Raw genomic sequence first — 14,317 nt, forward strand, 5'->3', positions numbered from 1 at the left:
AGTTAAAGTGGAATCAAAGCTGCAGGCTTAAGCAGCTTTAAAATGCATAGATAAAGCTAAGGGAAATAATTCTTCCCAAGAAAGTCACTAGGTGTTCCACCCTTTACTCCTCACACCTCTTAATCTTCATTCTCTTTCACGTTGTGGGCAAAGGTAGTATTGTACCAAGTAGATAAAAAAAGAATATTATTATATTATATTATATTACTGACAGTAAAAAAAGCTAAACACACAGGTGTTTAGTACATAAATCAATGTTTTTTGTTCCACTATAAGATTACTAATAACCAAAACTTTTAAGTGTGATTAAATGAACTTATGCTATACTCCTAACACATTCTGCATATTGTCAGGTTTTGTTTCTTAACATTTCCAAACTTTTGTTTGATATGAAAATGGTTGCAAAATACTTTGAAAGAATTTCCTACCATGCTAATTAGTTGAAGTCTGCTGTAAGTTTATACGGGGGAAATAATATTAAAAAGCATTTTTTCAAATAGACAAAGAAAAGAATGTAAAGCTAAGAGATACTTATAGCACTATTTACAAGTCCATTACTAAATTCACATTTGTGCTTTATTAAAAAAAACTTCAACATTAAAATTATTTTTAAGCAACCGAGTAATCCTATGTTTCGCTAAAAAATAAAATTACAAATAAATTGTGCTTTTAAAATATTCAGCTCTGGTGGAAAATGTAGCGTTTCAGAAGAGGTAGGGACCTGAATAAAAGCACAAAAGGAAACAAAAATCCAGGTGTGTTCCCAGTAAAAAAGCTTTTCCTTGGCAAGGTACCAAAGTTTCAAGGAAGTATCTTCCAGCACCTATACAAAATCAGTTTTTGAAAAATTATATGAAGGCATTAATATGTCATTGAAAGCTGCCCACTTAGCTGGAGTAAAATTTTTCACTAAAAGTTATTACCAGCAAAATTACAGGAACTAAAATAGTTGATTATTCTGGAACCCCAGCAAAAGTTAAGTTTGACAGTTGGCTTTTGCTTGCTTTGTACACATTAAAAATATGGCTCTGCAGTTCTGTTTGTGTCTTTATAGCTGATCATAATGTCTACACATGTCACATCTTCTTGATTCTTTCAAAAAAGCATTTTCAATGCGTAGTTTTTCTGTCTCCTGTAAAATAACAAAAAAACAAACAGGGGTATTAAGAAAATTATACTCCTTTCATATTTCTAAATGATAGCTACACTTGTTCAAGTGTTCTGTACACTATGTACTCAAGGAAAGGAAACAAGGTGATTCTTGTCTGAGACAGTTTCCATCCTGAAAGCCTAGCTCTGTTCTATGTCAGGCCATTACTTCATCTGTACTTGACCCTGCAACTCACCTCCGTAAGTTTAGCATGATCTTTCTTCAGTTTCACAAGGTACTGAATCTTCTGGTTTAGATTTTGATGACCGAGTAATTTCCCATTCTCCTCTGCAAGAGAGTCAACTTGCTTCCTCAGCAAGTCCATTTCCTGTAATGAATAAATACATTTTGTACCTCTTAACCATAGCCCCTCCTTCTCTTTTCAGAAGAAATACCTTCTTTAGAACTATTCACATACTAACATGTAAGTTTGTCACATATGATGCAAGAGTTGGTTCATTCAGGAAATACATATTATCTTACATCTCCTTAGGTACTACATTAGGTCCCTCTAAAGGGCAAAAAAAAGCACCGTTTGATTTGTATTGTGAATTGCAACAGAGATGTCTGTACCCAGAGTTCCTCGAGTACAGGAAACAGTGCTAAGAATATAACTAAACTGCAAGGCAAAACATTTTCAGAGGCAGTGTTTCATACCTAAGGAATTCAGAATATTGTCCAACTAGCAACAGCTCTACCTCTACTGAATGAGATTCTAAAGACAACAAAACAAAAAATCTACATATGTGACCTTTCCAATTCTGTCTCTCTCTTCATACGTTTCCTCCAGTTTTGATCTTATTTCTTCTTTTTCATTAAATGCTTTCAGCTCCAAAGCTCTTGTTCGTTCCATCTCCAGAGTAATTTCAAGACAAATATCCTCTTTGATTTTGAGGGTATTTTTGGTCTTTTCTAATCTGCCAATACAAAAGAATCATAAAATATTAAAAAACCACCATAAATGGCATACAACTGAATTACTAAGTCAGCCTTGGAAATGGAGGCAGGCTCCTTTAAAAGTAGCCTTTTGAGACAACATATTTTCCCTAGAACGCATTGCTAAGAGAAGGAAAAATGTCATTCTGCTTCACAGCTCTACAGTATGTAAAAGAATTCAAACCAGATAATTTTAAATGATTCAATGTGTCCCTTACAATTTAAGTTTTTCTGTGGTTCCACCTATTTCAGAGTATTTTCCTGATATAATGCTACCCTTTTAGAAAATGTAGTAATAGGTACTACTACCACCTACTGATGAGAAAGAGGAAGAACTCAATGTGCCTTGCAGAAGTGTAAACATTTCCAAATAACATCTTTTATAGTTTCAGATCTTGAACTTCTCTTGCTTAAACTCATGAATATAAAAAGGTATATTTAATACAAGTCTCCAGTTAAATGAATAGTATTAAACTTACTCTGCTTTGATTTTCAGCATCTCCTCCATTGCTTTATTCTGTAAGAGTTCAGATTATTAGTAACAGTCGTAACGTTTAGCATACATACATATAAATATATACACACAAATTTATTTGTCACTTAACTGATGCTAAGTATCTGATTCTGGATCTTACCAAAATTACCAGTAATTCACACCTCTAACATTCACTATAAGTTCATCTCTTTGCTATATGGATGCATTTCCAATTTCATGCCAGCACAAATGACCCACAGCCAAGACAGAAACCTTAAGAGATCAGTATCAGGCTCTGCATCTGTTAGAATTCACTAGAAATCAGTGTTTGCTTCACTGCCATGAAAAAGAAGAAAACATTTTAATACCTCATAGCAGGGAAGTAGCAACTGACTGCTACATGAAAAGGGTAATGTACCTTGGCCAGTCGTTCTTCAGCAATCTCCTCCTCTTTTTCTTTGAGGTACTGAACATCAGGATGTTTCTGATCACTAGGAAATCCAAGAATGAGGCAAGTTTCTCACACAGTAAAGCAGTTGTAAAAACAACATCTTGCCCAGATTAAACCAGCAAATGTGTGCAATTGTCCTGACACATGTTCATACCCAGAGTACTGAACATCACGAAACAACTCTGAAAGGGTTTAAACGTCTATATTCCTAGAATATCACATTTTTCTTTGTTAGAGTACAGAGAAACTATTTTAATGAAAACAATTAAAAATTTAGTAACTTTATCTTAATTGCTTCAAGTTAAGAAAGGTTTTTGTTTATTTTACTTTACCTGCTCTTGCTTAGTTTCTGAGCTTCTACAAGGCTCTGTAAATTCCTGTTGTTCTCCACCAATATTTGCATTTCCAGACGCAAGTCCTCCAGCTCCTTTAATTGTTCCTAAGCAAGTGAAATTAGAAACATTTTATTTGAAGACCAAATGGCAATTCCTGTGTTCATTTCCAATTCAACGTGTTTTTGAGTCAAATAGAAGACAAAACTATTCCTCAGAGAACAAGCACTGTTCTCTGTCAAAGATCTGCATCACCCTTCCAGAGTAAGTCAGAACAGTTTCATCAGCAAAAATGACGTTTTAATTTAATATTCATGCACAGGAAGCAACTCAGTCCTTGGGAAAACTAGATATATGGACATCTCAAGCAAGTTGTCACCATTTGTTACCAGCCGAGGTAAAGGGAAGACCGAGAACTGCCTTCCTGCTTTAATGGACAGGCTACTAAGCAGAGCTCATTAAAAATCTGAACTCTGTATTCTGTCTTATTTTAACCTTACAAATCATAGTACCTTTAGCCTTAGAATTTCTTCATTTTTAGCTCTTCGTTCTTCATTCAGTTCATGTACAAGGTGCTCTAGATTTATTGCAGAAGCCCTCCGATCCGCTATTTCTTGCTCATGAGTTTCCAAGAGCTTTGCCAAATTCACATCAAAATTAGGGGGAGTTTTTGGACACTGCCAAGTTAAAAGAAACAAAACCCACAAACTATTAGTAATGAACTGTTTCCTCTATACATTGGTTAGATGTTTTAATACTTAATTGGAGACATGTCAATAAATTCCTGGCAGACAAATCATCAATAATACATTTAAGTTACAAACAATGCGAATTGAATTTGAACATTCTCGATACATTGTAATTTCTGGTCCCAGCCTGAAGCTGTGCTGTAAAATTTATTAGTCCTTTTCAAGGAGTTTGAACAGTCATTACAATGAAAATATTTATCTCAAATACCATACCTGGGGAAATGTTACAGAAGATGCGTCCACAAAGCAATCTATTTGCTTCATTTTTAGTTCATATTCATTCTTCCTCTTCTCCAGTTCTTCTGTCATTTTGCCCAGCTATTAGAAACCCCAATTAGAATTAAATTAGCTCATAATACACACAAAATAAAGAAAACAGCAACCAGATCTCTATTTTGAGCAAGCTAAAGTACACCACAAGTTATTTTATTTACCTTAGACTTCACTTTCATAATTGTTTTCTACATTTACCTTGTAACTAATAGTCATTCAATAGTTACATGTAACAAGGATTTTTTGAAAGCATACATACACTATATACTGTATACTGCACACTTAATCTGAATTTTTTTCTTGTTCTTGGTATTTAATTTTTTTGCCTTGCTAACACAGCCTACCTTTCAAAGGACTTTCTAGCACAAAAAAAGTATTATGAACTTTGTTGGCAAACATTACTGGTCAAAACATGATTTCATAGAAAGATTTTACTGGTATTTAATCAGTTTCCTCAAAGAAAAATACGCTAACATGACAAAAGGACTCTTGTTTCCAAAATAACTTATCCTTATTAGACTTTTTACCAATACAAGTGTATTACACTTAGCACTACGACAGTTGTGACAACTAGAGCTAAAATTTGGACAAAGGCTTAACATCACTATTTGGTCTGCAACAAGAGCTCAAGAATTTTCTCCATTATATAATGATAATTTGTGGATAAGTGTTAAGCAGTATAACCTGGGGGATTATTTTTTCCTCTGCTTATAACCTCAGGTTGCTTTGTTATTCTAGGTATTGATAATTTTACTCTGCTTTCAGAGTAAAAGTTTTTGTTATCTCTAGACACCATTTCCAAAGTATTTACAAGTTATCTAGCCTTTGTTCAGAAGCTTTGGAACTACTACTTTGCTTTTACAGAAAGGAGCATTGCTCTTCCCTAAGAATACTGAGTACAAGATGCTCTAAACTTACAAGTAAAACCTTTTCCAGAAACTACAATTAACCACACCTCCCTGACAAGGAGCTAATTATCAGAAAAAATTCTGTGTTTTACCTGTTCCCTGAGTTCCTGGATTAGAGCTTCTTTCTTTTTTATGTCTTCCTGTGCACACTGAAGCAATGAATCATGTTTTTTAGAGGCCTCTGTCAGTCTTATCAGCTGATCAGTCGTATGATGCAACTCTTCACACAGAAGGTCTCTCTATTTTAAGTCATTGGATGAGTAAAAAAAGAAATGTTAAAGTTATTACTCTAAAGCAGTTGTTTCAAGATGTTTTGTCATTGTTGCTAAGACTGCTAATAGCTACAAGCATCTCCATTTTCCCTCCACTTTTTCATCATGAATTGCAGCACGCATTCACCTATAAATTTCTTATTTTAGCACTTTTTCTATATCCGCTGTCCTGGTTGCAGAACAAAAATTAGAACTTTCCTAGAGTATAGTTAGATACTTGTGGGAGATATTTGGAATCAGCCACTGATTTAAAGCATTACGTATACTTAAAAAGAGATACAATTCTTTGAATAAGACAACAGAAAAGAATGTATAGATGTTAATCGATGAATTAGTGTCTACAGTGCACTACTATTCTGTAGGTACCTCTGGATTTATTCTAGGATCTAGATTCCCACCCCATCTGATAGCGCATCAATACCTACACGAAGTGTTTTAACTGCAAAGGAAAAACAGTACTTAATATTTTAAATGCCACCTTGGATTAGTTCTTCTTGTCCAGTAAGAAAGCATAAAGGAAATTGTTAAAAAAAACCAAACCAACCCCAAAACCAGAGAGTGATCCATTTGACAGCCAACACAGTTTAGGATTCCAGAATGTCAAATTTAGATATGATTATTAATGAAGATAGTCTGTTTATCAAACATAGTGGAAATCTGTTTAAGAATTTCTTTTGAGAAGCAAACACTACTTTGGAAGACTTTCTCGGTGCTATATGATCGAGCTAAGCAAATTTAATATGAAAGATGATCTCTTAGAAATTACTTGTAAGGAGAGGCTGCTGGTTTTGACTGATGGGCATGTTCACCAAAATAACGGTGAGAGCAGTAACAGGAAAGACAAAGAATTTAAAAAGCAAAACTGTAGTTGAATCAACCATGCATCCTAAACCTGTTTCCAGCAGGTGGAGCTTTTAGTTAAAATTATGAGTAAAGAAAAGATGTTGCTGAATATAGTAGCAGTGGGGGAAGAGATAATATTAAACATAACACATTCTTCTACCCATTTTAATTTCTCAGCTGCATCATCTAATATTGCCATTAAATTCAGCTGACGACTCCTTAGTGGCCTTAGCAAAATTAAACCAGGCTTTTAGCATAGGTTTTTATGAAGTAGCTTATAAAATATTTATGTCAAGTGATGTGATAATTTAACAGAATTTGTCAGGTGTCTCATGAAAAATTCCTTTAAGAACAGCTTAACTAGCTTTAGTTTGAACTAAAGATGAGGTTAAGTTTTACACAAGCATTTTAAGCAAAACCACATCCAATTGGTCTGTTGAACTAATAATCATAATATACCAACATTAATGATCTTACCTCAATGTTATCAGCTATTTGTCTTCTCTCCAAGGCTTCCCTCAGTTCTTCAATCTTCTTTTCCTGATCCTCTATGATTCCTTTGCTTTCTTCTTTTGCAGCCAGAACATGATTATACTTGCACTACAAAAAGAATTAAATTGAATTTTAGAACATTTTAGGAAAACATGCTATCAAAGAAAGTTGGTAAACATAATACAAACAAATGTATATCACAAATCTTATGATAACAACTACAAATGTTTAAAATCTCAGTGTCAATGACTAAAACCAGAAGGATATGATACTTGCTAAATTGTACAAACTATATTATTAGAAATGACTTGTCAGAACAATGGAAAAAGATTAGTAGTTTAATATGTATTAGCCACCACATATTAACCACTAAAACCATTATTGAAAAAAATTGATAACCATATGTAGAAATCTGTCTCGTCAATATTTTGTCTGTAGAACCTTTTGAATTCATAGTTCATACATACACAGTATCTAAAGCATTCTATGGGTTGCTCTATCAGTTTGCAAACCAGATCTATTTTAATAAAGAGGATGCATCATATTCATAGTTATTCAAATACATAGTTTTAGTTCTTTATATGTATTTTTTCAGATGTAGAACACAGTAATAACAGCAAGAAAAAAAAATCACTCCCTCAAAAATGAATTTACAATTCAGCTTCAATTGTTCAGATCTTAAATTGCCAATTTCTGAGAAAATCTAAATGTGACTGTCAGCTGAATGTAGTTTACAGGATGTGAATAACTCCCTTTAGAGACACTGCTCTTTACCCACCACGTGGAAAGAGTTCAGTTTTCAAGACAGCCTTAGGCATAAAATGTTCTGAAGATTTCAACATGTCAAAACAAAGAAGTTTCCTTCTAAAACGCTACAGCAAGTTACACTCTGAGACCCATGATAAGACATGTCATTGCTTTCCATTTCTGAAAAACTATACCATGTCCTTCAAAATGACAGAACATACATTTATATCCTTGAGCTCTCTTGTCAGCCCATCTATGGACTCAGTTTTATGATTTACTGAAGACCTCAGCTCCTGGATCTGTCTCATCAAGTCAGTTACAACTTCCTGCAACATAAAAAAAGTTAATCCTGATGCATTATATATTTTATTACTGGACTTTCTTTGGTGTACAGTTTGTCAATCCCAAATTTCGAACAGCTATTTGAAAATGAGGCCTCAAACACAAGTAAAGGAATAGGGAATTTATTAAATCATTAGCTTTTGTTCTAAGCGCTTAAATAAAAAATTAAATAACCCGTGTTCGTTACAAGACTAGCCCTCTGATTTAGTCTCAGGCTGTAACATCTTTCTAATAGGAGAACAGAGTACTATAGTTTAAGGTTGCATTTGTTTGTAATGGAAAAGGGCATGTTCAAGAAACACCACTGCACTGACCATACCAGATTATTCTAACCTTGTACATGTCCAATTTTTGGTTTTAGCCTGGAAAAAGCAAGACTTATCAATGCATCATGCTGGATAATAAACACTATGTGATTTCTTATGCCTGTTTTACATACAGCATAAACACTTGTGCTATGGGAACTTTCGCTACTGAAGCTTTCATAACACCTGAACAGTCTTTTCATGTAGAAGTGCCTTGGTTTTATCAATAAAGATACCCACAGTCACATTCTCACATTAACTTTCTTACCTTCTCTATTAGCCCATTACGACATGACACTGACTGGAAGCCCTATTGATCATCAGGGGAATCATGCATCATTTATGCATTGAATGGTTTGTCCAGTAGGGAGATTTACCTTGATTTTTGTTTATTTAACCTTCAGTTACGTTGTGTTTTCTCTGAATGCATACCAGTTTCCTACTATCCTGCAAACTCCATGCCAGTAAAAGGTAGGATTTATTTTACCTAGACATGCTGCCAGGATTGCCTAGAATCACAGAATTATTAAGCACAGAAAGGCTCTAGGCTTCCAACTCTACTGCAAGAACATAGTTACCTGCAAAACTGGGTATCAGTAACAGAAATAAGCCCAAACCTTATCTGCATCATTTGTCTTCTTCAAAGAAACAATAAGCTCTTCAGCAGCAGCCAACTCCTGTTCCAATTTCTGCAGTTTTGCTTCCTAGAAGAAATAATTGTGAAGGAGAGACTTAATTACTTCTGAAGTATGTTTTGTAAAGCACAAAGCTATGGAAAAAAATATGGAAGGAATGAAGTTGTTTATCTTACCAGAAAAACTAAGTAGTAGCTTAACAAAAAAAATCTGAAACTTGAGAACTCTATATTTATATTGCTGGCAATCTGGAGAACAGCCAGTTCACAAAAAGATTGCTAGTAAGGCACAAGGAAATCCATGAACACACGATTTAGTCATTCAGTTCTGCTGTTGTACCTGTGGCTCACATCGTGTCACCATTTCCGAGGATGGTTTCTTCACCTGTGCTTTCTCAAGCACTTTCAAGAGCTCTCTGGAGAAGAGAACATATTTCTAGTGAAGAAATATAATCAGAACATAGGAGAGCTTTAACAAGAATTAAGTCATACAAATTTATTCTTATTTGCACTTAATTTTTTTTAAGAGTTCTTTAACTATCACCTTCTCAGTGGTATATAAAAGACTAATAGTTTGGTTACTAGCCATACACTGCTACCAGTAGTGGAACTTCATCTTTGACATGAAGAACTATATGTGTAATGAAATTACATTGGTCATGTTAATTAAAGAACAACACTTCATGTTAATGTCTAAGTTGGATCAAATAAAAAAGCCCATTATGTAATTATCTCCACCCACCTGGGGAAAAACAACTCTACAAATAGGATCCCCATTTGAATACAAAACCTAGCACAGGACAAAACCAATGAAGTCAGATGAAAACAAACCCCACCACTAATTAAAACTTACTTCGAATTGTTTTCTTTGTCTTCCTGCAATTGTAATGTTAGTTTTTCATTATGTTCTTTTTCTGTTTTCAGGAGTTTCAGGAGGTTCTAGAATATGAAAATATATGCTGTTGTAACAAGTTATATTATAACGTCTTTAGACTAATTTAAACCAAAATAAAAAAATCTAAACAAACTCCTAAGATGACTGAAAAACCAACCCAGAAAACCTTAGAGGGAAAGATTTAGCTTTGTCCTAGACAAGTTCAAAAGTAAACTCTTATTTATATTAAGCAAACAGCTCTTCTCACCTGCCATTGATAAGGATTTCGTATAGCTATGATGTTCCTCAATATCAAAGGCTTTAAAGAGAGAAATTACAATTTTGAACTGTAGGTTAATTTATGGGGATTTTTCAAATTCCAGACAGCACTTCAAGCTATTTGACTATAAGGTATTTAAAAAAATATTTTTCAATCTGTCAGTATGGCTTTAAACACTAAAGAGGAAAACTTACAGCAAACTTGCTGAGCAGGCAGTAGTGGTACACTGCAGTAAAGCAGGCAAAATAATTTGCAAAAGCCCTTGAGCAACCTTACTGCTGTTTTGCAGTCACTGCAGTCTGACAAGCTTTCAAGGACAACATCAACTAAACTGCAGGACAGTGATCCACCACAAAGGCATAGATAATTTTAACAAGATTACATTCACTATGAAAATTCTTAGGAAACTCTTTTCTAAAGATAGACTAAGTCAGCTAGTGCTAGCTAGCACTGAGATGAAAGGTCACCAACACTTCAATGTCAGGATTCTTTTCCAAAGAAATTTCTTATTCCTTTGCTAATTAACCCATCTCCCTCAACATTTCCAGAACAACGTCTTCAGCCAAAAAAATCTGCTACTTCATCATGCTATTGGAGATTTCTTGTAGCCTGTGATCGCAAAAATCCTGCACTAAGTTTTAAGAGAGATTCTGGGTACGTCTTCCAGATGAGATCACCAGGAAACCCATTATTACTGTGGAATCTATTATCAATGATACAGTAACAGGAGTTAGACAATGTGACTACGTGAATAACGGTATAATAAAGTCCTTTAAAAGCCTTGACTGTCTTACACAAAGCTCAGTTTTCATTGCTTCTGCTTCTTGTTTTCTGTCCTCAAGTTGTTGTTTCAGTTGATCTGTCTCAAACTTTGCTACTTCCTGTAAATTGTCATAGTCATCCTGCAGGCTTGCTTTTTCTTCAAGAATCTTTTCATGTTCTAGCCTGTATAAAAAAACCAAACCCACCCACAATATTAAGATAAGGGTTTAGTGCATTATAAAAATACTCCAATCAATTGTATTTCATAATCTTCAGATAATACGCAGAGTACAGTTATTTTAGAAGGAAGTGACCAACATAAATGCTGACTTTTTTAAACTCAGAAACCTCAAGTTTATGAAGGGTACAAGAAATTTAAGTGGCATTGGCAGAGAAGTCAAAGGACTCTGATCCCTACAAACAATTTACTTCTTAGAAAATTCTACAGAAATTTCAGTCACTGTGTCTTGATAATGGCGTCCACCCACTTTTTAAATTTTTTTTTTTTTAGCCAGTTGTTGGACAAAAGACTGATAGAGTGATCCTTAGTACTTACATATGCTTAGTTGATATCTGGGTTATTTATCCCATATAAAAATCTTTATTCTGGGCAAGTCCAGGTTATTTCCCTCTAAATTGTTACCCCAAAAACTTATTTAATTTGATCTTTCACGAAAGTGAAAAGCAAAGAGGGGTAAAAGAGCTGCTAGACAAGTGTTATAAATCATTTTATTAGTGGAGAGACTATAGAAAGAACACCCTCCAAAAAGTCAGTACTCCTGCTAACACAGAAGGCATCAACAAAACCACAACATTTAGTTTCAGTTCCAGGTTCCCAGTCTCACAACACATCACTCAGGAAGTGACGAAATGACTTCAGCTAAGCCATGACCTGCTGTAATGCAATAACATAGTTAAGCTTTCCAGGAAAAAAAACCCACAAAACCAAAACCCAACAATAGCTAGGCTGCACTAATGGCTAAAAATCTCACTGATTTTCATCTCACAATAATAATGCCAATTATTGCAGACAACATAGGGAGCATTTCAGGCTTCAGTAGCCAAGCTTCAGTTTATTTTTATGGTTTCTTTCTGCTTGTATTTTGAGAGCAGCATCATTATGTCACCTGCTTCATGTGCCTGGACTGAGAACTAACAGTTAATTTTTAAGACTAAATTGGAAAGAAAAACCCAAACAAAGTATGCCTCTTCAGCTACTTAACTTCTGGACATCAATAAGCTTATAGGTATATCATACTTCATGGGAAAATGCTATAGGAAACCAAAATTAAGAAAGCCACATTTTCTTTTCTTTCTGCTAATTTCACTGTGTTCCTCCTCATGGCTCTGAAATAAGCATAGAAAGAATTGGGGTGGGGGGGGGGAAGCAAAGGACATAAACACAAATTAACAACTTTAAATAAGAGATGTGAAGTCCAAGTTCACATGCAGAAAAGAACTAAATCACTAGATGCATCCAGATGGGAGGTTAAGGCATTTTACTAAACTGCCAACATACCTGACACTGTCCAGCTGGAACTGCACATCCATATGTCTATCAGAAAGCTGACTCATTTCTTTCTCTTGCTTTTCCCTAAAAGCACTATATTCCAATTTTACAGCAGACAGCTCCTTGTCTGCAGACTGCAGGACAATGCGTAAATCATAGACTTCACTTTTTAATACTGTCAAAAACCAAACAAATATTTTACGTGTTATTTGGAAAACTGCTAGATATAGGAGACATAACACTACAGAACATCCAGGGAAAGTGTCACCAAACTTTGGAATTAACCTTGAAGGTCACACACAATAAGGATTTGTAAATGGAAAAGGTCAATGAAACATTGACTTTAAGAACTAAAGAGTACAGGCAGAATCAAAAACATTCTTGACGATATCACTGCATTTCCATAGACCAATGTAAGATTATCCCTTTACTTTTAGTTAATATTTGCTTTATAAAATACTGTATCCTGTACTCCCTTCATATTCATAGTGAACACAGAACAATTTTCAATGTTGTATACTGTGCAAAGAAAAGCTACTCCAAGTATTAGAGATTTTTTTTTCCTTAAAAAAAAAAATCAAACCAGTATGACTAACATCTTCAAGCCAAACAGTTACTCAGCATGTGCTATTGTTGATTCAAAACATTAAGACACCTCAAAACTTCATATGGAATTTCAGTGTTACATAGACTTACTATCAGCCTTGCTTTGACTGTCTTGAAGTTGCTTTTCAAGCAGTTTTATCTGTTCAAGGAGCTCCTGGCGCTCTTTACTCCAGCCATTCCTTTCAGATGAAAGAAGCTTGAGAAGAGAAGTAAGTTTTTTTAAATGGAAAGAAATGTAGGAGTGGCTAAGTTCACAGAGCTGTAGCAATAATAATGTATTAGCACATTTCATCAGCTGATTAGAAACACAAGATGCATTTTTCTTTATATTTGATGTTTGGTGAATCTGAAATCCATAGAAGTCCAAGAAAAAAAAAAAACAATATAACTGAATATGTTGCCATATCTAAAAAGTTAATTTAAAAGCAACCCACACCTTAGGAGCTGAGATCTACTTCAGAGCTATCAGAAAGGAGACTGATCTGGGAAGAAAACAAGGCCTTACTTCCTTTTCCATGTTAAATCAAACCTAGTGATTAAAGAAGACTTGCAAATATTTTATACATTGAGGACATTTTTGTTCAGTTCCAACTGAGGCAAGTAGTATTTCCAGCATTCCAAAGTTTAAAGTTTTCTTGTGACTATTGCTGTTTTCCAGAAATCATGAAGGTGGCCATAGTGAAGCAATGACATGTTGAATATCTGTTTGTATTTAAGATCAAGCAGGCTTAGAATCAATATTCAAAACAAAAACAAAAAGCCCCAAACCCTGCAGTGTTATGTTAAGTAAAGTCTTCCTGCATAGCCCTGAGCTATGATACTATGTAAATTTCTCAAAAGTCAAAATGAAGTAACACTGCAGATGTCACAAGACAACACAGTAGTATGAGTGTGGTAGATATCACCTGGTCATATATATACACACTCACATATAGCCCTGTATTATATTGTTTTCTCACCTCCTGGATTTGTGCAGAATGATGTTCCAGTTTATTAATATGCTGCTGGAGTTTTATGTTCTTGCTTTCCTCTTCATCCAGCTTTGTCTGCATTGTGCTCAGTTGCTCCTGTGACACAACAGACACTCAAAATTAGAACACCCATCCTCCAGTTATTCTCACATGCCATATGGCAGTCTGTGCATATTAAATATAAAAACGTCAACTACTTTTTTTATGACCTGAACCAACAGAAAACAGAACATTCAAAAATACGCTGGTATCTTAAGTAGCAGATTTCTCCTATTGCTAACTAAACAGCAGAACACAAGAAAAACCGTCAGGGAATACAAGGACTGAATCCGACTCACACTTAGTTTTCAGACACATATTTATCTTGGAGAAATAAGACTTTCACAGAATCACAGAATGTTAGAG

The 14,317-nt window shown here is 34.6% G+C and overlaps 1 protein-coding gene across 1 annotated transcript; it reads right to left on the reverse strand.

The window, feature by feature from the left end:
• Positions 1 to 1,048: 1,048 nt before the first annotated feature.
• Positions 1,049 to 14,008, reverse strand: LOC104467179 (kinesin-like protein KIF15; the record flags this gene model as incomplete). The annotated part of the gene is made up of 18 exons (XM_010080853.1): positions 1,049 to 1,132; positions 1,347 to 1,478; positions 1,902 to 2,067; positions 2,566 to 2,603; positions 2,980 to 3,052; positions 3,345 to 3,451; positions 3,857 to 4,021; positions 4,307 to 4,411; positions 5,367 to 5,513; positions 6,867 to 6,989; positions 7,850 to 7,954; positions 8,893 to 8,979; positions 9,250 to 9,325; positions 9,763 to 9,848; positions 10,858 to 11,008; positions 12,345 to 12,510; positions 13,032 to 13,137; positions 13,901 to 14,008. Coding segments are annotated over 18 exons (2,025 nt in total), but the record flags the coding sequence as incomplete, so codon positions are not given.
• Positions 14,009 to 14,317: the final 309 nt, after the last annotated feature.

The sequence above is a fragment of the Pterocles gutturalis genome, unplaced genomic scaffold (genome assembly GCF_000699245.1).
Source record: "Pterocles gutturalis isolate BGI_N339 unplaced genomic scaffold, ASM69924v1 scaffold44454, whole genome shotgun sequence".
Lineage (NCBI taxonomy): Eukaryota > Metazoa > Chordata > Aves > Pterocliformes > Pteroclidae > Pterocles > Pterocles gutturalis.